The 27549-nt window shown below is 37.5% G+C and overlaps 1 protein-coding gene across 1 annotated transcript in view; it reads left to right on the forward strand.

Moving 5' to 3' along the window:
* COL25A1 (collagen type XXV alpha 1 chain) overlaps positions 1-27549 on the forward strand; it is a gene marked incomplete at both ends in the record, with an annotated part of 291350 nt that overhangs the window by 185767 nt on the left and 78034 nt on the right. The window contains 5 exons of the mRNA XM_079535114.1: positions 10058-10084; positions 10250-10276; positions 21763-21834; positions 22706-22813; positions 26492-26527. Of these exons, the coding sequence (XP_079391240.1) occupies positions 10058-10084; positions 10250-10276; positions 21763-21834; positions 22706-22813; positions 26492-26527 (270 nt within the window). The remainder of the gene's footprint in view (positions 1-10057; positions 10085-10249; positions 10277-21762; positions 21835-22705; positions 22814-26491; positions 26528-27549) is intronic.

Raw genomic sequence — 27549 nt, forward strand, 5'->3', positions numbered from 1 at the left:
AAAAATGTTTTGTAATAAAATTTATGTTGTCTTAAATTGCTTCCTATATAAAAAAAAAAAGATGGTGCCAGCCTTAAAGATTACAAAAATATCTTTAGTCATCTCACTTTTATGTGTCTAAGTGTATGTTTATGTTTGTAGCTGATATAAAAATTCCTTTGAATTTACTGTTTCAGCTCAAACTTTACAAATCTGAACTGTTCTCAAAGTAGCTTTTCGAAGGAGGTTACTGTAGTTTTCTCCTGCTCTAGTTGAGCAAATCGACAGAGAAATGAAATGCTTAGTCTCCTGCCACCATTTGTTTGTATTTTAATGTTACTTCATTTGATAACTTTTATGCATTTATCTTTGAACATTCTTTAACTTAACCAAAATTTATCTGTGATTAAGAGTTGACATATCCCCTTCAAGACTTGAGCATAGAATAGTTTGGAAGTGTCTTTCATCACTAGTACTTACAGTGCTGTATGGATTTTACCATTTTTTTGTCAAGCTGCTCTTTATAGGTTTGTTTGGGTGGTGTTGATAGCATGTGATATGCTTGGCAGACGCAGAAACAATTTAAAGTACTACAGCATATGTAAGGGCAAATGGGAAAGGATATAATCTTCTGGGAAGTTTAAATTGGTATTTGACTAAAATGCTTTTTTTCCAAAGCCTTAGAATATCCTCAAGTTTAAAAAAAAATTAAATAAAATTACCTAGTTGGTGGAATAATTTCATTGCTTTTAAGCTGAGAAGATTATATTGTTGTGCATTAGAACCCTTTCAATCCCTAAGGCAGTATTTTAGATGGTTATGTCCTCATACCAGTATTTACTGCTCTTGCCCTACTAACCACGATATAAAGTAAACTAATGTGCTGCTTTTTTTTTTTAACCAGTAGTATTTCATAGTAGTGCTTGTAGATAACACTGAAATTGTGTTTAGCCTTGAATGAACAGATGTATCCTGTACAGAGTAGCGAAGTCTGGAAAAGTAAAAAGTGTATGCATAAGATGAAATGCCTTGGGGAAAAATAAATAAATATATAAAAACTTTGGGCTGTTGCTACTGGACTAAATGTGATTACTTTGGGGTTTGAGGAGAACAAATTGGGTCATAACAATCAAGTTATTTTTTCCTTAGGTTGGCTTGCTTTTCTTTCACTGTCTGCTTGTTTGTGATTTTTTTGGTAGGGTTCCCTACCTTGCTGCTAAAATATGTAGGTCTCCTTAGCCTTATTGATATTCATAGAATGATCTGCCTGCTTCATATTTGCATGTTGTTTCCCTTCAAAGAAGCAGATTAATGACCGAAGTTGAAAGATCCACAGGATTTGAAAGCTGAGAAATGCTGTGACCACAGCACTTTACTTTAGTGACTGATAGTGCGTAGGTAGTGACAGCAGTGGTGAATCTCCATTGCTCTGAAACTATTCCATCACTTTCTTTTGTCTGTTTTTTGGTTTTTGTTTTTTTTTTTCAAAATACTTGAAGCTCAGCCTGTCATCCTCATCAAAAAGGTTCTTTTAAGGCTCACAAGAAAGGCTAAATGTCTAAAAGGTGCTGTCATTTTAGCTCAATTACTTCAGAACACTAAGTAACCAGGCAAGCAGAAGTCTCTGAAGTCTCTAAATTACAGAAGCTACTGTTCAAGCTTTAGCTTAAAAAAAAAAAAAAAAAAAAAAAAGTAAAAACTATAATAATAAAGGAAGGAAATGTTAGATTATGGACTAGTATTCCTGAAAATAACAGGAAGTTGCTAACTCTCTGCAAGGAGATGTTTTCTTTCTACACTTAAAAGGAATAAATGAGAGAACTGGCTTTTGGATGAAAATCTACCAGAGGAAGTATAAAAATAATTCATGGTGTATTTTCTGACTCAAATATCTGGTAAAAGGATTTTCAGGAGTTTGATTGGCAGAAGAAATAGTTTTTTGTTTAATTTCTTTTGTGTCGGGAAAGAAAGCCAGAATATATTTCCGTGATTCCTACAGTTTTATAAGCACTAAATTCCACAGAAATGTATTGGTCTTGCTTTCAACTACATTTTATTATTGTGTTATTGTTGTTTTTCCAAGTTTTGATTTTTTTTTTTGAAGTGTATTAATAGCTTCCATAAAGTAGAATGTTTTGATTGACTTCAAGATATCAGTAGCTGATGCATCTGGCCTCCAGCACAAGCAGATAAATGTCATTCCTTTAGAGCAAAGTATCTCCATATTGGTACAGTCTGCTTAGTGGCTGCCTACTGATAACATCCTCACAGGCAATTAAAGAAAATTCCTCTGGAGTTGTACCATGCTACTGCTATTCTAATAAAAGCAGTTAATTGGGAGATTAAGCAGATCTAGATATTTTTCTCCATTGTTTCATATCCCATTTAATGTTCAATGCAAAATAAAACATGTGAAATCTGTGGCAATAAAACTTGTTTATAGGTGTAACTTCTTTCCTGCTTCAGTACTTCAACACAACAATAAATGTAGTTCTGTGGAAATGGTGAAGCAGTCTATCTGGAAAACACTTTACCCTCTAGTTCTTTTACTGAAATATCTGTAAGCAGCCTTTTACTTGTTGTCTTTCTGTCTCCCAGACATATAGGTTTATAATTGCCTAATTCATTGCTCCTCGAATTCCTATGGAGTCATTTCTGTTGACTTTAGTGACTATTTACTGATGAAAGTATAAGGCCCTGGTCAACTGCACTTTGTTTTGTTATTGAATGTTATCAGCTATTGAACTTCTATCAAGAAGCCCACGATTTCTAATATCTTTATCTACTGATACTCCTTTTTAATTGATCCATAGCAGCTATGACATATAGAACTGATTTTGCCACATGTGATGTAAATTCTTGATTACTGAGTGAATGCTGAGATAGAAATGCAGTCTTGCTTGTGAATTCTGTCACGTGCGTGGATGCAAGCACATGGTCTTGTTGGAGAGGATGTACAGGGATACAGAAAAATAATCTACTGCTGAGCAGTCTGGTGTAGGATGGAGTGGGACTCCGAGTATCTGTTCTCTGTGCAAGGAAAGCAATAGGAAGAGACTGTCTCTGTGAAGGTAAAACAGTATGGAATGGTCTATCTGAGATAGAGAGTTAAGGAGTTTTTGAATTTACTGTAAGAAGATGGCATGCTTTCTCAAGACTCGGGCATATGTAATGAGGCTGAGATCTGCTGGAGGATTGGCAGAATAATAGGAGGTCTGGACCAATCTGTATCAAATGAACATTTCATTTAGGGGATGTTATAGAAACCAAACACTAAAATTGGTATTTTTTGTTATACTGTTATTTAAAATTTTTCATCATGAGTTGAACTCCAAAAAATCCGGAGATTGGATTGTAAATATCAAATGTAAAAATCAAAATATCAAATTGTAAAAATCAAAAACTAATAATAGCAAAAGCTCAGCATTTAGTTCGTTTGAGGGATTTTGATTCTTCAGGACATGATTCTTCAGGACATGCTTCAATTGTGTTTTCAGCTGTCTATGCAATTCTGGGGGCAAGCTAAAAATCTGAATGTTTCTGTCTTTGATTTAAGCCCGAGGTTGTATATTCACATCTTCCCTGCACCGAAGGCATTACAAATTCTGGAAGCTTGTCTATAAAATGTGACGTAGCAATAGTAGACTTTCTAGTCTGTGGTTTTTATGTGCTGTTTGGTAAGTCTAGTATAGTGAGATTTCCATTACACTAGTGAGAATTTTTGGTTTTTTTTGTTTATAGTATTGCATCAGAGCTAATATTGGTAAACAGCTAGCAAGTAGGTGAATAGGAAAGTGTTCTCGTCACAAGGTAGTGAGGGCTTATGTTCAGTAAATGTTTACCTCACAGTGTAATGAACAATAAATGGTAGCTAGGAGGCTTTTTTCTTCAGTAAAGATAAGAAAATGGCTTCTGGTAAAGTGACAGGTTTTTTTGTCACCACATGCTTGATCTTGCTGGCATGTACTGTAGCTACTCTATTCACAAGGAATTTAACAGTTGATTCAGATTCTATTTGTTTAAATTATATTATGATTGATCCTTGATCTGTCATGCCCAAACAAATAGGTACCATGGAATTTTTATTAGATTACTTATGTGGATGTTTGTGGTTCTGCAAATTTGAAAGAAAAATAAAAAATGTTTGTCTGAAGGAGCAAAACAGAAGAGAAGAGGACAGACTTACAGATTAAAGAATGAAAGTAATGATATTGAGTAAAGAATGAGGACTCATCTTGTATGGGACACTGAGCCTTATGTTTCTTCCTGGATAGGGACTGTTTGTTCGCAATAACCCATTTACAGCTTGTCTAATTATCTGATGATTTTCGTTAACATCTTTGTAAACCTCAGTAAAGTTCTTCATCCTAGTCTCAGCAAAAGTATTGTGTGAGAAATAAAGATGTCTAAATTACAGTTGTTGTAAGGTCCACCTCCCCTTTCTTGATGCACTTTGGGTAGATAGAGCTCTTCTGCCTGCAGTTTATGAGCCTGCCTGATTTATATATTGGAATAAATCATCGAGTTCTCAGTAGAGATGTGTGGATTTATGGCAGAGTTCACTAAATGTTCACATCAACAAGTAAACTGAGCTGTTTATCTAGATTGAGAAACATAAAATTGATATATATGCAGCAGATTACATCCTTTTACATAGCATTTATTAAGTCAGACACAGTCACTGTGTAAAATGTTAAGGTTTTGTTTTTTCTGCCTTAGAAAACTGTAACAAAAATTGGAGAGTATAAGCGAAGCCAAAGAAAGATCAGTAAGTCTTTTTGTGGTTATTGTATCTTTTGTTTGGTTTTTTTAAAGGTTTCACCGTGAGTCAGCCATATCCCATGGAAAGGATAAAATATATATAAGAGAAGAGAATATAATTTCAGATACAGAAGCTGTTCAGGTTCACCGGAAATTCTTGCAAATGCTTGTAAAATTTCTGCTAGATGTGATATTGGCATTGTAAGCATTGACTGTAGAAATGGGCAGGTTTAGCAGATGTCAAAACCACATTGCTCTGTAGCTCAGGGTTTGCATGGAGGTCATAAAATTATGAGCATAGGAACTTAGAAATTATATTGTATTTTTTAATATTCTTTGCTGTTTCTTATCTTATGATTCATTATATCTGATACTAATATTCAGTAGGTTAGGTGAAGGAATGTTGTTCCACTCAGTAACTTGTGATTTGGTAAAGTTGAAAGTCATGAGCAAAATTTCTAAGAAACAAAAATCAAACATTTTTTTTCTGAATAGTATGTTGTTACATGCTGAAAACAGCTTTTATCTTCAAAGTAAAGTGCAGGAATTGACTTAGTGTATTCATGCAACTGTGAAGATATATTTAAGCAAGTTGGCAGATTGGCTTTCTTTTTGAATTTGCCTAGCTAGTGTTAGACTGACCAGTTCACTTCAGTGCTCTCTGCAAGGCTATTGTTCCCTTATGCTGCCAGTTACAGTCTTAGTGTGGATACTGTGACTGCTTGCAGTGGTAAATGCACTGTGTTTTGCTTTTTCCAAAATGAAAATGAAGGTAGAATCTTGTAAGATGCATTCAGTCAGGATGACTTAACCCATGGCTGTATTTGTTTTGGTGGAAATAAAGGAATGTGGTGCCTATCTAAAGAGTTATTGACAGTGCTATGGTAGCTCTGTCTGATTGAAGCTGCCAAGTTTGGCATCTCCAGTTCCCTAGAAATCTGGAAGCCAGATGATCCCACCAAGACCTGGGGGTCACAATGCAATTGATTTCACTAGATTGGTTGTTGCCAGCTTGATATGGGTAGCTTCTTTATGCAGTGTTATCCAACTGTCACTAAAAAGTCCCAGTTCCTCTGCGAAGACTTCAGAGCTTTTGGCTTAGACTGGAAACATTGCTGTTTCTTTAAATTCCTTTCAGAATATCCCTTAGTATTTTCATTTCTGCATTTCTATTGATTCTTGGAGCCTTTTGTGAAGTCATGGTCAAACTTGCTTTATTACAGTTAAAGACAGATATGTAGCAGTAGAAAAAGATGTATATCTGTCAGGGACTCCAGAACCTTCTGAATGTTTCCTAAATGAGTATAAATAAAATACTGTCTCTTGAAGACGTCCATTGAATGTATCATAGAATGCCTTCAGTTGGAAGGGGCCATAAAGATCATTTAGTTCCACCCCCCATGGCATGAGAAGGAATGCCAACCACTATATCAAGTACTACACCAGGTTACTCAGGGCCCCATCCAGACTGGCATTGAATGCCTCCAGGGATGGGGCTTCCACAGTTACTCTGGGCAGCCTGTCCTAGTGCCTCACCACCCTCCGAATGAAAAATTTCTCCTTAACATCTAATATAAATCTCCCCTAAAATGTATCTTGAAAAATTATGAAGGAGGTATTGGCTGAAAGTGTGGAATGCAAATTTAGCTTATTTCAGGAAATGAATTGTAAAATACCAATTATATGAAAAATCATGCTGATCACACTCAAGAATATCTAGTTAACCTAGGTGGGAGTGTTGTCTGAGTAAAGACCACAAGTGTTGGTCTCCTGTTTTCCAATGTTGTGTCCTCTTGCCCCTCCACTCCTTACTACATACATTTATAGTAATGTAAGAATTTCATGAGAGAAGAGAAATGAGATTTTGATAGTCTCTATCCCACTGCCACCCCAAGAAAAAATCATCTGCCAATAATCCTGAACATGGCTGTTGAATGGATTTGACCTTGATTTCAGTTCTTGGCTGGCAGGTGCCCGGAGGCCTTTCAGTCTGCTTTAGAAGATCTTGCTTTAAAAAACAGTAGTATTTGTTGCCTAATTATGAATGCAGATTTTGCATGTGTTTGTGATTTACAAGCCTTTCCTTATGTGAAACAGGCTATAAACTCTCTTTGGAAATATATAGTAGTCTGGAGCAGATAATTACACTCTGAGAAAAGAGCCTCTGTTTCCAGTGAAAACACTGTTAAGTTATTTCAGAAATGCTCTGACCTCAGACGTTTCATGTAACTTACACAAAATCCTTTCACATTTGTGCAGCAACTAGTGGCTTGATCTCTGCCATCTCATAAACGAAAGTGCAGAAGTCTCCTTGGGAAAAAAGCAGGATGTCTATGCTGTGGCCCGCAAAGCCAGTGTTATTTTACTCACTCAGTTCTTTGTGTCTGTAGCCTTCTACAGAAGAAATCTTGTCCTCCTTTAAACAAATCCATCTCCTAATCACGCCCTGCCCCCATAAACTCAGCTTTTCCTCAGATTTTTTTTTTTTCTTCCCTTCCTCCACTCAGTGTACACACACTAATAAAGACTGCTGTAAAAACCTTGGGAGAATTTCTCAGCACAAATGGAAAGAAGATGTCAAAGACTGAGGATAGGAATTTTCTTTTTAAGCTTGCAGAAACAACAGAGAACAATTGAAGCAATGAGGGAAGAACCAAAGATAGGTGACCTTGCCATGTCAGAATTGCATTAATTTTCTTTTAGTGAAACCCTACTGGTTCTTTTTGATAGCGTCTGAAAGAACTATTTTTGTTTGGGATTGTTTGTTGATTTTTTTTTTTTTTTTTTTTTTTCAAGCTAAATAGTGCTAAGGGGAAGCATTAGAAATGCAAGTACAGAGACTTGTGAGAATGTTCACGCCAAAAATGCTTTTGTGGCCTTTTGAAAAAAGCTGTTTTTAACCTCTTCTACAATAAAATTGTCATATATTGATGAAAGCTTTGCATGAAAAAAGCTTATATGCTGAAAGGGTGAGTTAACTTCAAATGGTTCTAATTACATGCTTTGCCCCTTAGAGAGCAATGAATGGAAAATAGATTTCTGAATACCATGAGGACAGGTAATTTTCAGAAAACCCTGTTTAAAGAAAGGAGAACAAAATTGAATTGAAGTCTGTGATTGCCTCATTAAAAAAAAAAATGAGAAAAAAAAAAAAAAACCAACCAACTGTGGATTGTATTTTCAGAGATCCCTTATCAGAGGAAAATCTCCAGGAAACACACTAGGGACACCTCTGCAGGTGGAGTTGGATGAGCATATTGCTGACAGCTGTACCAGGAGATGGTCTAGCTGTCTTAAGGTTTGCTGGTGAAGGCATTCATGAGCACGCTTTACTTTGTTTTTGCTCCACTGAGCCATCTTAGTTTACTGAGGTCCTGGGCATCCTACTTGGAACCGACTGACTTCAAGTCAGCCATGATCCAAAGCTCTTTAGAAAGCAGGGCTACCATGAATGTAAGGATAGTGCTGAACATTTGGATGATGACAGTAACATCTCCCATGTTCACAGCAAGATTTAAAGTCCGACATCTGTTTGCTCTCTTGGTCATGTTGTGCTATCTGTAATTTCATGCCTAAGATCCAAGGAATAGGATTCTGACTGCAGCAGATGGAGGTCATGCTATTTGTGGTTTGCAGCCAGTAAGATATTCATAGCCAGTAATGTTTTAATAATTCATAGACATAGAATAGCCATAGTCCTCTGCTCTGCGTTCGCCATAAACAAAAAAGTAGCAGCCTGCACTGAGTGATTAATTCTTCCCATTCTCTGCAGTTAGTGTTTCCAGTAAAGTGAGTGTGCAAACTCACTATGTTGATAACATGTATGAGTTGACCTATAAAATAAATGAATAAATGGAGAGACTTAAAACGTGCAGCAGATGTATCCAGTGATTTTGCTTGGTTTGTGTGTAAAGAGGCCAATTTCTTGCAGGGCAGCACAAAAAGGGCAGAGGCCACAGTTAATGGCACAGGTGGCTTCAACTCAGCTTGCAGCAAGCTCTGCCCTTTGTAAGGAAGAGGAGGGGAGGCCTCCTGTGTCCTTGGCCTCTGCAGCAGGCAGAAGAGGTGGCAGGTTGTGGAAGGAATGGCATATGCTTTAACTCCTTGTAAGATTTAGCAGCAGATGCTCTACTCTGGCATGGATGAGAAGTCCTTAAAAATAAGTAGAAAATTGGCTGCAGTAGGAATTAACAGAGTTGCATGTGGTTGATCACATCTAAAATACCCAGCAGACTGATCTTCCCTGCACTTGCATTTATGTGGGCTGCAGGAATGTTTACAAATGCAAGTTAAGAAGCTGCCCAGGTGTACTCTTCTCAGTAACCTCAGTTATTTTTAATTCTGTTGCAACCTTTTCTTGTTCAACATGCAATATGTGCACAAGCACACACAGCACTTTCTGTCATAATAGTGAGCAGACTAGCTTGGGTGGCTCCTTCTCTGTTTCCAGCTGCTTTCATAGGTACCTCAGGTCCTTCTTTGTAATGAAACACCTGTGCATCTTTCAGGAGGCTGGAGGTTGCATCTGCTCTGTGTAAGCAGCTGATTGTCTGCAGACCTGCTAGCGTTTTTACTTGTGAGATACTAACCTGAGAAGTAGTTTCAGAAATCTGTGAGTAGCTTTCTGGAAGGTGCTCAATAAAAATGGAAATTAAAGGACCTCGCTGTTTTGTGATACTGTTGCCTTTCTGTTTCTCTGGTGGTAAATACCAATAAATATTATTTCTGCAGAATGGTGTTGCACAGATTTCTCATAAAAGAGCTTATTTTACCTAAAATAACGTGCTTGAGACTAAACATCAACTTCTGTGTTTCCAAAGATAGATGTGAAAGCACTGCTTTTAGATTCTCTAATCCATTTTTCTTTGGCAATCTAAGCTACGAAGGGTGCCAAAATAAATGGCAGATTTATAAGTCTCTGAATTTATTAACTGTACTTGAAAAGAAGTTTTACAGTGTTAGAAAATATTTATTATCTAACAGGAGATAAATTGTTGCCCATAACTGAAATCAATAGAAATTTTGCCATATCAGAGATACTTTTGCTTATCTAAGCAGTCTGATTTAGCAGATGGAGTAAGCAAACTATTCAAAGAATAACTGTACAGTGCCTATAGTTTACTGCAGAGAAGCTGTTTCTGGAATACTTCCAGTGTCTGGTGCAAAAAATGACAAGGGAACACTTTGTTATGTAGAAATCACTGCATTCGCTTGCACATTTTTCTTATAGCATCCCATAGCTTCAGCGGTGCCATTAATTCATTACCTTAATTCTTTTTTTTTTTTTTTTTTTTTTTTTTTTTTTTTTTTTTTCCAGGGTCCTCCTGGTCCAAAAGGCGAGAAGGTGAGTTGATGTACGGGTGTCACTTCACAGGTAAATGGAAATACGTCACAGCATGAACTAAAGACACAGTTTGTATTGACCCAATGTAATGTTAGATGATGTAAGAGAGCTGGGTAGCACACAGATGCTGTGTTAAACCTATCATCTCATCTTTCCACTTTGCAGGGAGATCAAGGTGATCAGGGCCCTCGGGTAAGCATTTTAAAAAAAATGTTACACTTCCCCTTCGCTGAGTAGGCAATTAGTCTTTAGCGCAACACTAAATTAAATACACTGTCTGAGCTAATTATGCTTATTAGCTGCATTTACCCTGCATGTTGAAGTCAGTGTCTGCAGGACAGTAATACTGAACGTGATCAGATAGTGTCTGAGAGGACTTGAGTAACAACAGTAAGTAATGCATTAAGATATAAAACTTCCATTGTGAGTGGAAGCAGGTTTCAGTGATTTTGCTCTGCTACATAAAAGTTGGCTTTCCTAACCAAACCTTTCAGTTTCCCCAGCAATGTTTTCACGGCTTGCATGGGCTCCCACAATGCAGAGGGTCAGTGGATTTATAATAAATGTAGTTCTCAATTTCATATTTATTATTTAATGAATTGTAAACAAATACATATGCATGTACTAGCTCATTTTCCTAAAATGTATGTATTTAATATTGTTAATGATAATGATATTATCGCTTCTTAAACACATCTGGACACTTAAGCAGAACACTGTTTAGCTATATAAACATAAAATTTCTTTTAGTTTTTAAACATCGTATTTATTTTAACAGAGAACTAAAGAAGAATACAGGGTCAAATGTTCTGATAGGTTGGCTGTGCCAGTTCTTCTTTACATTTGTGCTTCATTAGAAAACGTTTGGCTATGTTGTTTTAATAATACAGTGATTTCCTTCTTTAGTTGCATTTTTGTGAAGATTTACATAATAAACTTTTGTCTGTAAATTATGCAGAATATTTTGAAATTGTAATTTTATTTTACTGTCCTTTTTATTTTTTGCAGTTAATAAGATTATATAAAGTCGTAGTATATTCATCTATCTGAATTTGGTGTTGGTGTTTCAGTGTTGTATTACCTACAGGGTTCAATTACTGTTGTCATAAAATCATAGAATGGCCTCAGTTGAAAGGGATCTCAAACATCATTTAGTTTCAACCCCCCTCCTACCCCCCCAACCATGGGTAGAGTTGCCAACCTCTAGACCAGGCTGCCCAGAGTCCCATCCAGCCTGGCCTTGAATGCCTCCAGGGATGGGGCATCCACAACCTCTCTGGGCAACCTGTTCCAGCGTGTCACCACCCTCTGGGTGAAAAGCTTTCTCCTGATATCTAGCCTAGACCTCCCCTGTCACAGTTTAAAATCATTCCCCCTTGTTCTATCACTATCTACCCATGTAAACAGTCATTCTCCCTCCTGTTTGTTTATATGCTCATTCCAAGTACTGGAAGGTCACAATGAGAACTCTCCAGAGCCTTCTCTTCTCTAAGCTAAACAAGTCCAGTTCCCTCAACCTTTCTTCAGAGGAGAGATGCTCCAGCCCTCTGATCATTTTAGTGGCTCTCTTCTGGACCAGATCCAAGAGCTGTGTCTTTCTTGTTCTGTGTTCTGCTTAACCAAATCACACCCCTCTGCTGGAGAGCAGTAGAGACCTCCCTGTACCATACAGATCATGGTTATGTCTACTGTGTGTTACTAATGAGTCAAGTGTTGATAACTACCAAAAAACTTTCTAACCTAAGAAGTTTGCATTTAAGGACTTCATAAAGTCATAGGTACCAGTTGAGTGTGTGCCAGTTGAGGCTATCTGACCATGGGAGAGGAATCAAGTGAGGTCAGTAGTAGGGGAAAGAAGTGGTGAATAACACCTTGTGAGCTAGCAGTAGCTTCACCCGCTGTTTATTTAGTCAATGCATGCTGTAGTAAAGTACCTCTTTTTGAAACATGCATATAGCTTAATTTACCCAGTCTTATTTGTTTATATGTTTGGTTGGCTGTTTTGCTTTTTTTTTTTTTTTTTTTTTTTTTTTTTTTTTTTTTTTTTTGGAGTAAGACGATGCCTCTGACCACTTATTGTTTCATGGTGCAGCAGTTATCTCTTCTGTTAACTGTCTTCAGGGTAAGCCTACTTCAGGGTGTGCCAAGAGATTTACAATGTAATTAATGTAAATTATCCGTCATGTTCCAAATGAAATTAAATTTCATTTAAATTTAAAACTGGTTGGTTGCCTTTGCACATAGTATTACACCATTGCCTGAGTCAAATAAACGTTTTTTGGAGGTGATTCCATACCATAATATTTTAGAGGAGTGTTGCACCTGTAATTGACTGTGGAGTGATATCAGCATTTGGATTTGACAAGTATGCAAACAAATTGGATATAATGTCTGGAAGTGCTGGACATTTTAGAGCTGATTCATTTTTAGAGATAAGGACCTTTGAGTTTGTTCGTTTTATGACATTTTTTACATATTATTTGAATTTAGTTCTTAATGTAGTAAAGATCTTACTGTTTCAAATAATTTTTCAAAATTTTAAAATGATCATTCTTTTTAAAAGCTGTTTTCTCAAGTATTTTTCATTAGCAAAAAAAAAAAAAAAAAAACCAAACAAAATGTGGATATTCCATGTCAGAGTGGAACTTGTAAGCTCTTAAAATTCTTCTGAAAGAAAAGCATTTAAGAAACAAAAAAATATTGTTTTATCTTTAAGGATACCATTTTGAGTTTTGAGCAGTTGTCATTAGATATGAAAGATCTTTCCTTCTGAAATATTCTTAAAAGTGCAAAACCAGTAATCATGTGTTTCAAAACTTCTTTCTTGTGGTTCCTGGAAACCCGAACTGTATGCTGACCTGTTTCGAAATTCAAATGTTCTTGAAAATGTTTCCTATATATTAAAAAAAAAAAGCAGAGCTGAAAATCCCCCAAATACTGCGCAGAAGGCAGAAACATATATTTTTAGAATAAAAGACCTTTTTTGTTTTTTCTTTTGAGAGGGTTTTTTTTTTTTTTTTTTTTTTTTTAAAGAAGAATCTGAAAGGTTTTCTTAGATATTCAGAATTAATAGCTGCTGGCCAGTCTTTCTCTTACAGAAACTGGTGAAAGGACTGTAGTTCCTAATACCAGATGGCGTAATCCACTTATGTCCATATGTAAGCAAAACCAGCATTCCAGTAGTGTGGATGATGTAGAAGTTCATGCTCTGACTGTGAATTTGAACAGCAGGTTAATACTGCTTCAAATCTCATGAGACCACAGATAAGGTAGTAGTGGGTACATTCAAAAGCCATGATCTTCTTTGAAGAACTAAAAAAAAAAAAAAAAAAAAAAAAAGAAGTTAAATATTTTTATATCAGATCTGGCAGACTAAACATTTAGGTCACATGCAAAACTAGCAGTCTTTTGTATGTTTTTCTTTTTGTAGAGGACGTGGCCCCGTGATATGTCATGCAGATTTGCATTACTATATTGAGCCACGGCAAAATTACAAAGGGTGGTTTTTAGGTTTTGGGCTATTAGACTAAATGCTGATATCAATCCACTGCTTGGTTCCAGTTGCTGATCTCTACCCCAGCTTGAAAAAGCCTTTGAAGATTTCACAAGAGACTGTACCCTGATTAATGGAAGCAGACCAGAGGTGAATGTCTGGGAGTAGTTTGGCTAGTATTGTTTGTCTTGATCAGCTTATTGTTGTCCTTCTCTAATTGACGTAACAAGTATCTTCTGTCCTTTAGATGCACTAGTGATTCTTTCTTTATCAGGTGGAGAAATCAGTGGCTAGCAGTTGCTTTAAATTGGTTTTAGTACAGTAAGAAGTCAAACTAAAAGATTTTCACAAAATTGTTCTCTCCCATTTAAGTAGAGTTTACCAGCTGCTGGCTTGGCACAGAATTGATAAAATCTCTCAAACTTCTGCAACAGAAGAGATTAAATTGAGGGGGGGTGGGGGGGGGGAAGTTTTCAGAAGTTTATTTTATTGTGATAACCTTTATTGTCTTGAAGGTTAAACAGGTTCTTTATATACTGTTAAACCAGATGAAGGAAGTGATATAATGCACTTTGCTATTTAACCCTTTCATTCCCTCTTGTTTACTTTTAATTTATTAACTCTTTACTCACTGTCTGCTGAAGAGAGATCACTGCTTTGCAATAGAAATTTTGCAAGTTCTACTCTTCTGTGCTGGAAGACTATTTAAAATTTGCCTGCCATAAACAACATAGGCCTGGAAGCAGAGTATTTACTGAAATATATGCATACGTATTTGGATTTATAAAAGGGCTGCTCCAAAAGTAACACCTCTTATTTTGGTGGCCCACGATGTCAGAGGGTGGGTGGTGCATTTCAGCAGTGGCAATAGTGATGTGGAAGATAAACCACATTCCAGGTGGCTGTGAACAGCTGTCACACCACAAAATGAAGAGCATCTCAATTAGCTCATCTACACTAATAGGCTAATCGTGGCGTCTGTGTTAAAAAATAGTTTTTTGTTAGTGGGAATCTGCTGTATCAAACAGTGTTATCGTGCACTTTGTTGTAGTTTCCATGGAAATAATTAGAAGACAGTGCTTTCAGAGCACCCTATGTTGATGTAAGTGTAGGCTGTAAATAAAAACTTCGGTATTACTTGTTGCATTATGGACACTGCATTTATAAACTATCTCATTTTAAAGGGAAATTGAAGATATCTAAGGAATGCGTTTTGACCTGTTATTTTTCAAAGAAAAATAAATAAAGCCTCTTTATAATGTGTGTGTATATTATCCTTAATATGTCTCTAAGGAATATATGAAATATTTTGAGTCTTTTCCTGCTCCTTCAGACAATAAATGAAAAATCTATGTTGTCATCATTAGAATTAGTATTTCATTCATAAATCAGGAAATACTAATTGCTTACTGATGAGTAACCCATGATCATCAACTCTTTGCCATCTTCTAAAACTTAGTCTTTTTTCATTTGAGGATTAGCACTTTTTTTTAGAAAGGAACAGGTTTGCATCATAAATTAGGTAGTAGCATATAAATTAATCTGATTTCTTGCCCTTACCAAAGGCAAGACTCCAGTTTTTGAGGTACTACTAATTTTATCAAATGCATGTAAATCAGCAATGTAATAAGCAGCTTTGTTCCCGAACAGACACCTAGTTTGTGTCTTTATTCAACATGTTGTCAAAGCAACATCCAACATTTTTGTCAAAGCAAATGTGTATAGTGTTACAATCAGAGTATTATGTTAATTTAATGTAACTTTGCATAACTTATTCTATCAATGTCTTCCACAGTTGTCCTTGGTGATGTTTGATTATATTCTACTCAACATCTACTCAACGCTTACCTTATTTTTTTCTATAAGTACTCCTCATGAATTTTATCTGCCTTAATAGGACTGCTCAGCTTTCGCTAGCAGAAATTAGTGTTGTTCCCAGCTTTTTATTTCATAATAAGAATAGTCTTTGGTTTCCTTTATATGAATATTCTGTCAAAAGCAGTAAACGTAGTGATACAGAGATGTTGTTCCTTAGCTGATACTGTTAGGTGTGTATAAAAGTGTATTTTCTTTTTTTATGCATTACTTCAAACATAAATTCACATATAAATAAATGCAGCAGTACTGCATTAAGTTCACGCTTTAGCAATATGACTACCCATGCAGTTGTTTGTTTTCCATTGTCCTGTGTAGAAGCAAGTTCTAATTCTCAACTATATCTAACCACTGTTTTGAACTATATTCCTGTTATGCCACAATAAGAAGGCTGAAAAAACTTACACAATTCTTTCTGTTAAGATAACATTGACAAAAGCAAACTCATAGAGAAAACTTCTCAATATCTAGTTTAATGCCAGCTTGCCTTTAAGTAGTTAATTCTGAGACTTTATTACCTTATCTGTAAAAAATCAAAAGGGGTGTTTATGTAGTCAATTTCTGGGACTACTTATCTGTACAAATTGACCAGTTTTAGGCTATTCTGACTCCACTGTTTTCCATTAACGTGAAAGCAGGGAAGTGAGGTTTGGAAGGAACTCAGATTGCACTGGCTGCTCACTTGATCTGAAGCACTGGAGCACTCAAGACTTGAGATGAGCCTCAGCTCAGAGTTCTCGGGAGCATTCTTTTGGCAGTGGATGACTCTCCAGGGCCAAGCTATGTCTTTGATGTTTGGCTCATGAGGTTCTGCTGGGGAATGCAGAACAGCTGTGACACTAGAGAGTGCCACATACCTGCTCTCAAGACAAGGATGTTGTCATTTCCATCTTAAGAGCTAGGCAGTGCATGTCTTTACTTACCACTCATCAGTTTGCATCTTGTTCCTTTTTAGTAATGCCAGAGGAATGGTGAGGAAGGAAGTTTCTGTACATCCTGTTCCTCTTTCTCAAGCTCTGTCCCGTGACTGAGAAAACATTATGTAGGCATTTCATCTAGAATGACAGCTGTCCCGCAAAAGTATTACAGTGCTGAACACTTGAGTTACAGCAGTTTGATCATAGCCAGCTCTTGAAAAATGCTTCCTCCAGGCCTAATAAATATCGTAGAAGTGATTTGAACCACTCACCTGCTTTTTATAACTCCAGTGAGTATGAAATTTGAAAAGGAATGTGATAAACCTGAAGATTTTTACTATGAGGACCAACATGGTTTTTGGAAAAAAAAACAGCCTACATTGGATCTTACTGGATGCTTACCACCAGCTTCATAAGAGTATGCATGGCTTCAAGAAGGATATTTTTTGATGATTCTGATAGTCATCAGAACTCCTGAGTTGTGTGGAGAAGATGTTTATCTCACTCAAAATTCATCTAATAATAGAACTAAAATAGTCAAGTGCTAGCTTTATCCAGTTTTGTCCTTTCTAAGCATAGTGTTAGGCAGAGTCCACTGTGAAAATATAGAGGTCGTTATAGAAAATAACACTTATTTTACAATGCTCTGTTTTTAGTCAAAGTTTGTGCTAATTTTTAGGACGTTATACTTTCCTTATTTTAATACAAGGACTGAATCATTACATGATGTATTCGATTATAACTCCTTGCTGAATTATTACCTACATGAAAAAAATCTTGGATCCTTGTCTTATGGTGCAGTGTTTTACTTAGCAGAGCTGCTGATGGAGAAAGCAGTGGTTATGATAAAAGGGATTATATAAAAGAGTTCCTGCTGAGAGTCCATGGCACTGTACAGGGTGATACCAAACATTGTGTTCCCCAGGGCAGGTAAAATAATTAGCTGCAGGACTGCCACTCAGTCTGAGGGATTAATTAGAATTGGAGGTGGTGTTGGGGAGGAGGGAAAGCAGCCATAAAGGGTGTCAAGACCACTCTGGCCTGAAGCCTGTGTGATTTGATGTGAAATAGCAGCAGCTGGCTGTAACCTTAGGAAGTGCAAGTGAACAGCAGGTGGTAATTCCTGTCTCATTTACCATGTCTTCACAGGAACATGTAAGCTTGTGCAGCTTGGGTTTATTGGGAGGTCAGAAGGAAAATCCTGATGAGGACTGTGACATTTACTGTGCTGAGCAAATGCAAAATTCAAAATGGAGTGTAGACAGTGTTACCGTAAACCTTTAAAATGATGTTTGCTCTTATACCTGTCATACAGAAGGGCTATGACAACCTTATAGGCTAGACTTTGCTGTAGGCCAACACACAAAGTTGAACATAGCGTGAAAAATCTGGGACTCTTATTGGGAGTGACATCTCTAAAGATTGTTATGGATGTTACAGGAGAATGATTTCACCAAAGTCGGAAGTCGGGCAATTGTGTGAGGGTCTGTCATTCTTCAGTGTTTTCAGTGGCCACTGCATGGGAATGAACAGTCTTTATCTGCATTTCCAGGTGGGCAAGCAGTGTACTGCGTTATATGGTCACGGGCAACAAATGTGTTAATGTAGAAATGGTTACCAGTCAGTGGTTCAGAGTGAGCTTGAGCTTTTGTCAGCAGAATTTAGTGGTCCAGTGGTCTGTACTGATCACTGTAGTCTTTTGTGCTCTGTGAGGGCCTCCTAGGGTGTAGAACAAGAACTGTTCATATTCGCAGTTCTAGAATGAAACCAAATAAAGAGAAAACTGAATAACACAGAATCTGTCATTGAGAACAACTTTAGATAGGAAAAATATATATACATATATCTAGGGGATGTTTGAGGGGGTATTTATAGCAGAGTGACAGGAAAGGAAGAGAACTCATTTTGTAGGAAGGGTAGATCATTTTATGCCTTTTTTGATGCTTATTGTTTGCCAACATAAGCTTTCATGGATGCCAGAAGATGCAATGCCTTCTGAAACCTCTCATGCATGCATAAACCATGTACTCATAATTTCTCTGCTGGGTTCCATTCAGTATTCTTCTATTTCTGATCTCTCCAGAAATTATTATTATGTACGATAATATGATCTAGGTCCAAGCTGACATTTTTCTGGCCATTAGCTCTGAGACTATCAGCTTTGGGAAATGGAAAGAAGTTTTTTTCAACTTTGGAAAATGCTGGAAGATGTTGCTGAAGGAGATCGTTTCTCTTTCTCATAGTTTGTTTATGTTGACAAACCTACAGTACTGGTATACTCTTGAACTTGTCTCTGTGGTGTTGGGAGGCATTGAAAACACAGATTGGGAAGTGCTCCACATAAATGTTTGTTTGTGGAGCTACACAAAACTTTCAAAACTTTTTCACTTATTAAATAAATAAAAAAAGCAAAACAACATTTGCAGAGAATCTCCTGAATTAATTCTCAGGGCTTTTTCTGTATTCGTCGTGAAATGAATCAAACCTAATATAAGTTTTGAGTTTCCCCCTTTAAAAAAAAAAGTCAAATTCTAAATATGCCTCAATACAGTTCTATAAAAACTATTATACAACAATGAGTAAAAATGAAGTGCTTAAAAGATTTTCTGGTTATCCCTTTTACAATTAAAAAAGAAAAAAAAGGCACCTAAAATTTATTGTTTTCTGCTCCAATTTTAGATCTGTAGGTTTCTTGTTTGTACCCATTTCCATTACAGGGGTATTGTAGCTTTAGCTTGAAGAGGAATGAACTATGTACACAGCAGGACTAATGAGTCACAGATGTAAAGATTCTGGCACAGTACCATTTAATAACTTGTTTAACTTATATTCCATAACAAGATAAATGCAAATTTGATGCATCTGTTTTCTAAATGGCGTATCATTTCAGCCTTAGCAATGTCTCAGGAATGAGCTTCTATAAATGTATGGTGGTTTAGCCTTTTTTGGCTTTGTTTTCTTTTTATTTGTTTCTAAAGAGGAGATCTCAGGTCATCAAGCAATGCAGTTAGCCACAGCCAGGTTTATCAGAACAAAGTGGGAAAGCTGGTAAAACTGCCTCTGAGTGGATGGGATTCACTTGCAGTCTCAGTTTCTTCTTGTTTCATCAGTGTGTGTCAAGAATAAAGTTGCACTAGCAAAGGACATGTTGTGTGCATCAGAATGTAACTCTGCCTTCTTAGGGGAGCTGGGGAGGAAGACCATTGTGGTCTTTGTGATCCAGAACATCTCTGATACGATTGCAGGTAGAGATGCACAGAACAATTACTTGTAATGATGAAAGATGATTGTAGCTGTCAGGCCACTGTTCCCTGTTGGTGCTTTCCACGAATCTGGCTGGACTGCAAAGCACGCTGCCCCTTGGCCACAGGGGTTGCCCCATCAGAGCCTTGACATAGGACTTAAGAAAGCCACTTTGGCAGCCAGAGCTATGTGCAGCTTTCCCTTCTGCACGTGCAACTCTGCAGCCACCTACATTGAGGCCTCACAGCAGGGCTGTGCCATGGAAGTGACACTTGTGTCCATGCGCATAGGGATCTTAGGCATACCAGACTGTTTTACCTATATGCCTCAGCCTGATGTCTTAGCTGTTTCCTGGATCTCCATGGACAAACCTTTGAGGATCTCTGCCTCAAATAGGGTGCTATTTCTAGAGGACTTAGGGATTTCATTCTTTAGGACTATCCTGCTTAACACTACAAGGTTTCAGCTTAATGAGGAAGTCTAATTTGCACCCTAGAAGGCAGCGCAAGAAGAATGCTGAAATGAGAGCAAAGCTCTCTCAGCAGGCTCTAATTACCACATCTTCCTTTTTTGTATCAAGTTCTGCACGTGTGGGTAGAGTAGAATGTGAGAGACCACATGCAGCATACAGCACTCAATGGGCAAATATTACCCTGGTTATGAAAATGCCTTTATGTATATGTTGAAAATGTTGACCTTGGCCATTGTGGATTCCCCCAGATCTATCAGTAGATTGTTGTTCAGTGTTTATAATTGTGTATGTGTGATCAGTTTATGTGCTGAATGTCGTATGTAAAACAGAATGTGAGGAGCAGGATGGTAATTACACGAAGTGCCTCAAAATTCCCTGTCACCGCTGTCAAGTTCTGCAGCAACCCAGAATCAAAGCTTTCTGCAGAGCTGTCTTGAAGGGTTGTAGCACGTTGTAATGGAGAAACTGTGCAGTCAGCTGGCTGATAGCCTAACAACTGTCAAACAATCCTAACAATTTATTATAATTTTAAGGAGTCACCTCTATGCAATTGCTCCTTCTAATAATCTGTTTATATTGTTGTGAAGTAACAACATCCACACACCTATAGTGCAAACTTAATTCTGTTTCCCATATGACAGAGAGGCTGTTTCCTGTCAGTAGGCGATGTGGGGTATACTAAAGATAGTGTTTGTTCTGTTTGTCTGTCAGTAAATTGTCTCTGTGATGTTTGTGTTGTGTTGTTTTGGTACCATGTTGTGCTGTGTCCCTAGGGTCTGCCAGGCTTCCCCACAGTCGCTGCTCTGCACAGTAATCAGATCCTCACCGTCAAGGTTTGTGGTTGACATGTATCTATTCAGTCAGGTCTCTCTGTATCAGCATAAAAGTGCACATGAAAAAAATTACTCTTACTACAAGATAGCCATGAATCCTTATGGTGGACCTAAGTCAGCTCCTTTTGCCTTTGTATTGGTGTATGCATTTCTGATGCAAAGCGTGGGATCAAATCCATGACTGCATACAGCGCTACCCCTGGCAGCACCCATGTTCCGTGTGCTCTTCTTGGTCAGTATTTTATTTTTCAGATGAGAATTGCTGTAGTTCTGCTTTCCTGAGGCATACAGGAGGATTGAAAATGTCAGTGAACTCTGTAGTGGTTGAATCAAGAAACAGTTATATGTGTTAGATATCTGAAGTTTAATCTGTATGTGCTGATTTTTCAAAATGCGTTTGCAAATTAAGCAGGAAGAATTGAGCAATCTGGTCAAGCTGGAACTCCAATCCTTATTAAAATGACACCATTGTTCATGGCACAATATGCTGGTTAGAAAATCTGACTGAAAGTTGAACTGGTGCTTTGTGTCTAGAAACTTTGCTGAGAGAACAGAATGCAAAAATACTGAATTTTTTCAGAGCCTAGATAATGGAAAAAAAATAAAGTGAAGAATTCTCCTGTGAAATCTGGGGAGAAAGGACTTAGACAATTAACTCGCTGTATATGATGAGTTCACAGAGCGCTAAAAGCACAGTTTCTCTCTGGCAGAAGCACCAGTTCATATAACTTTAGCTATTACAAATCTAATGAATATATCTTTATTTCTTTCTCGGGCCTTCTGATGTCTATTCTTCAATTCTCTCATCTCTGATCTTCAACCTTTGACCTCACCTGCCTGATCAGATGGTGTTTCCTAAAATCAATCATGGGTTTCTCTCTGCTGATCAGCAGCTCATTAAACGCCGCCTCATTAAGGTAGTGCTTCATCTCACTGGAATCTGGTTCTTCTTTACATTCAGTTTACTCTCTGCTGTACCTGTTTGTTGGAAGCCTTCTTATAGCAAGTTGCTTATATGAAAGTTCTATAATTAAGAAATTGTTAATGAAATTAACGCTTAAATATTATGGGTAACTGTGCTAAATGCTCCACATTTAAGATGCAGTTAGCATTTTTAGTGGCTTGCAGTGCTATACTGGAAATCAAATAAGTTGAACACCATTTCTGGTGTTTTTTCAAAGGCTGGATGTTCTGGCAACTTTCTTGGAAATTGTCTTTTACAAATTAGTAAGCCTAAATCATTAAGGGATTTGGCTAATTATCGCTCTGAAAGAGCTCACCAAAACAGATGAAAAATTCTGTGCGACTCTGTGGAAAAGCAGTTACTCTCCATGCTCACGTTTGAAGTCTGTCCACGTAACATTGATGGGCTTGGAATGTTGCCAGGCAAACTGTATACTTCTGGCACATGACTTTTTTTTAATCCTCAGCTTTGTCATGATTAAACCAATCAGGAAAAGAAGAGCTGCTTATTGAAAATGGTTACTCTCTCTGGAAAACTGCATGAGTCAAACATTGCAAAGCTACCCTAAATTCTAGTTCGTGTCCTGTGATAGAACAAGCCATTTACAATTTCAGCCTTTTGCTCTGTGGCCGCTTGCACTGTACAGGTACAACCTGTTGGTCTTCAAGGCAAAGTGCAGTCTTTGCATTAAGGAGCAAAGACACCAGTGTTTAGCTCACGGTAGCTTCTTTAAACTTGTCTTGCGTTCTTTCTGGAAAACTGTATTTTTGTGTAGCGGATGCCTCTAAAGCAAACTTCTGATGATTATTTTTTTGTTGTGCTAGGGAGACCAAGGACAAGCTGGACCCCCTGGACCTCCAGGGCCACCAGGACCCAGAGGTCCCCCAGGAGATACTGGGAAAGATGGTCCTCGAGGGATGCCTGGCATTCCGGTGAGTTGGTCTGTTAGTGTCCAAATTTTTGTCAAATATGTAATAGTCAAAGGTAGTTTGTGAGGTAAGATTGGCAAGTAAGACATGTGGAAGCTGAACCACAGACAAATTTCGCAGTGCACCTGAAGTCCCTCTGCCACACGCAGTAAGTTCATACATAGCGGGGCCAAGAGTAATACCTAGGTTTCTTGCCTTTCACCCCTGGCAGTTTTTTCCCACACATTCTAAGGTTTCTGAGTTGTTCACTGATGTTTTAATAGCTGTAAGAAAATGGTCTGCCTCCTCTTCAAGTAGCAAATGTTCCCACTCAGACTTCAAGCTAAAGCTGAATGTGAGATGTCATTGCATAGGCTAGCTTTATTTCTCACTTTCTAATGATTTAGCTTCAAATTATGAAATCAGAATAATAAACTGCTAAATGCTGCCCAAAGTATGATACATTTTGGAGTGAGATTCTGCCGTTTCTACACAACACTAACAGTACAATTTTCTTCCACTCATCCCCTGTATTTCATTAGATCCATAAGGAGAATACAGAAAATTACTTAATGTTTTAGATGCAGGATCAGACCCATGGGCTTTGGCATTTTATAATGTGATATTAAACACTTCATAAAAAGATTGGTAAATGCAAGAATTTGTTTTACTTTTTTTTTTTCTTCAAAATATGAGTATAGTTTTGACTCTATGGTTTGTGACCTCTTCAATACTCCTTTTTTAAATGTTTTTCTTTTTGAAAAACGTATCTCTCTGTTCATCGTGAATCCCACTGCAGTGTCAGTGTGGAAGCTGAATCACAGGCAGTACACTTGACAGCTGAAATGTCAAATGCACAGATCTGGTAAGCACATCTGTCACAAGTAAAGATCACAGCTGAGAGGATGCATAAAGAACTAGCAAGGTGAAGACATCTCTGGAAAAAGAAACAGCTTTGTCAGAGAGAAAGCATAGTTCATTTTGTAGGCCAGGACAGAAAGTTGTAAAATTTCACTGCAAAACCAAGAAAGAAAATACCTGAGTTCCTGTTCTAGCCATATTTGAGACTGCCTCATTTGAAATTGTATTGACTATGCATTAGGTGTATTAAGAGTGTAACACGATAACCATCCCTGGAGATGTTCATGAAACATGGTGATGTAGCACTGAGGGTCATGGGTTAATTGGTGATGCTGGTGGTGGGTCGACAGTTCAGTTAGATGAGGTGATCTTGGTGATCTTCTCCAAACTTAATGATTCTATGACTCTAATTGAGGCCTGCTGTTAGCCAACATTGGGCTGATAATTTCTAGCACAAGGTTGTGAAGTGACACTGAAAATCTATTGCTTTCACTGTATGCTTTACTTTGGCCATCTGCTCATTTCTTGTTAGTCTTCTAATGTGGTAAATTTGATTCTGTTCGGAGTTGCTTCTGGTTTGATATAGAGGGTGAGACTGAAACCACAACCAATTTCTAAAACTGCAAGAGTTTTAATGGTTTTGCAACCATTTTTGTAATTCACATCACATGTAACAGGCTAGAAGAATCAGCTAGTGTTGCTGGTCACAGTCTGACTGCAGATTGCTTGGTTTTTGTTGCTGCTTAGCAAAGGGAACAATAGTGTTTCTCATGACAGAAGTAATGCATTTTATGCAATTAGGTCATTCCATTTTATAATAGTTCTGTAGTGATTTTTGACTTTAGATGGCGAGAGAGAGTTTCTTTTTATAGTTTGTTTTTTGTTTCTTTTCGTTCAGCTGTGGTTATCTTAAGCCCCATAGCATTGTGGAGAATCAATTTGTGGTACAGCTTCAGAATCAGATAAAAATCAAACCAGATTACTGACTATTGTTATCATCCTGCTCCTTCTCAGTGTCCTGCTTCAAGAGGAAAACTTGTCCCAGCTTTCTATCTTTAAAAGGCTTGTGTGGAAGAGAGAAATAACAAAATAATAGTTATACTGCATTACAAATAGGAACACTGCAGCATTACAACTGAAAGAGAAAGTCGTTACTATGGCCAGCCTCCACTGTATGGCAGTCATTTTCTTAAGCAAGCTTTCATTTCCTTTTAAGCAAGGTACTTATAATTACCAGAACTTCAAGAAAATGTTTTGACCGCTGCCTTCATCCATGCCCTATACATTTGATGTGCATCCTGTGAAACTCACTCAAGATAACAGGGCTCAGGTGAGCATCTCCAGCAGCCATCATTACTTCTGTTCCTCTGTGTAGCAGTTTTGAGGAACAGTCTGTGTGCTAACATCTCCATCTGTGCCCACAGATCTCTGTCTGTGCTATCTTTACCTCACATGCCTGGAGCATGTATCCTGCTCCAGTCACTTAAAGTTTTTAGAGATGAGAAAATGTTTGTTTCTGGGACAGAAAGTCTTTAGATCTGAAGGTAGAAACGTGAGGGAAATGCTGTTAGTCCTATTGGAAGGTCTAACAGGAACCAAGGAAGATCAAGGGCACGAGAGAGGATTTTGCATCCTTCTGCTAAGCCTTTATTTGGGTGTCAGTAGAAAAACCTCTAGGAACCTGTACACACTTGCCTTCCAAAAGAGCTTTCCTGCCACACAGATACCAGCACTTTTAGAGTGTCAAAAAAGAAGCACAAGGGAAAAAACAGGGTTGTTTTTGTTTGTTTGTTTTGCTGGTAATAAAACAGTAGACAATGTTGCAGTTTTGAAATTATTTCAACATAAAGATAATGCTTCCCAACATTTATAGGCATATCTTGATGCTTCTGTGATGCTGTGAGATTGTTGTATACAAAAATAAGCAAGTCTACAAAGAAAGCTGAGAAGTTCAACAACCTTGAATAATTTGCTGTCTGAAACCTGTGCCTGTGTGGTTTCTCTTTCCCTGTTTTTTTGGTGTGTTTGCAGATGCAGATTTGTGCGTCTGAAAGCACATTTACCTAGAGAAGCAGTTTAGAATCTGTTGAGTTGCCAAGAACAGTAGCATCAAAACAGTTCCCATCGGTTCTTGGCAGGTTTTCTTTTATGATAAATCTGATGAAGATGATCCTGCAGCTGTGCTGATCCAACAGCACATGGATAGCCCGTGTGGTATGACATCCATTTTACTGTCTCAAATGACAGTTGAAGACATTCATTTAAGAAGAAGTGAAGATAGACGTGCCCCGCTAAGAGAATTAATTGGGAAAATGAAGTGATACCATTTTGAAAACCAATCCAAATATTTAACAAACGAACAATTATTGCATAGCCTCAAAATGTCACTGTTCATGGGTATATGCAATATGATAATTAGTAAGTTATGCCTGCTGACTGAGGTGATGACACAGAACACTAATTCTGGAATATGTAAACAGTGATTCAGCACATATGTGAAAAAATCTTTATCTGTGTTCTTTAGTACCACTGGCTGAAGTGGAATGTTATGATTGGAACCAAGGGGCTGAGAGTCAGCACACCAGGGTTTAAATTTTGCTTGAAGAACTACATCATTAAAAGATTGTGAAGTAGTACCTTGCCTCTTAAAGTCTGTGATTTGATCTATTACTTTAAAAAGCAAATATACATATAAATGTGTGCGTGTATTTAATATGTGGTCAGCTGCCATACCTGTTGAGTAATGGAATTTTTTAAGAGGTTGTTGTTAAGCAAGGAACTGAATTCAAGACATGCTAAATTATTCTAAATTATTCATGCTTTTTGGTGTTTTTTTTTTAGGGTGAGCCAGGAAAGCCAGGTGAACAAGGGTTGGCAGTAAGTACTCTTTCAGTTTGCTAAGAAACTTTAACAGACTTAAACGTGCTTCTTAAACTGTGGAATTCCAGAAAGCTTGATAATTGTATTTCCCAGCCTTCCTTTGTCATTGAGTCTTTGAAGTCTCGTTTGCAAAGAAAATGCAAGAAAAAAATAGAATTTTTTAGAAATATACAGTTGCCTATAATATAAGGGCAGTTCTTCCTTTTGGGTTGCAGAAGTATAGAGGGCACAGCGAGGAAAAACTGCCATGTTAGGTGTGCCTGACTCATGGCCCCTCTTATTGCCACCTCTGAATTTGAGCTGTTTTCACATTGAGACTGTGGAGCAGTGCAGCAGCCATCTACTTGTTTAAAAGGCCAAAATCTCAGCAATCGTTCTGGCCCTTTGCCTGACATAACAGTGAAGATGCTGCAAAGAAACTCTCAGAATATTATCTCCTGAGGGTTTTCTTTTCATCATGTGTGGGAGAATATAGGAGCTAAATGAATGCACTTTTTACAAATACTCAGATATGGGAGTACATGTTTTCTGTTGCATCAGAAACTAATTAGCCCTTTTCATTTGGAAACAAATTGAAGCTCCACTGTCTGTAAATCAGCTTCAGACACAGGATAATGCATCAGGGGTTTCTGCTTGTCACATGTTCCCAAAACTGTGAAACATTTTTTCCCTGAAGATTTCCCTAAATGCTCGTGGTCATTATTATTTTCTTTTATGCGAAGTGACATAATTGTGGCTCTTGGCATGTGCTTTTGATTTCTGAATGCTTCTGAAGGGGAAGATTATATGCTCAGCAATCAGTGAGGATATGATTACTACCTATTTGAATTTATAAAGTTTTAAACAGATGTGATGATACTTCAGCTTGACAATTTGCAGAACATTTTGGATTAACAAAATCCAAGAAAGTTTTTCAGCAGAGAAAGAAAAGATTGAGATTCTGAAGTTATCTCCTTTGATCAGGAAACTGATTTTTTTGTAGCTTCTCTTTTCAAGATAAAAATTTAACAGAGCTAAAA

The sequence above is a fragment of the Tetrao urogallus genome (assembly GCF_951394365.1).
Source record: "Tetrao urogallus genome assembly, chromosome: 4".
Taxonomy (NCBI): domain Eukaryota; kingdom Metazoa; phylum Chordata; class Aves; order Galliformes; family Phasianidae; genus Tetrao; species Tetrao urogallus.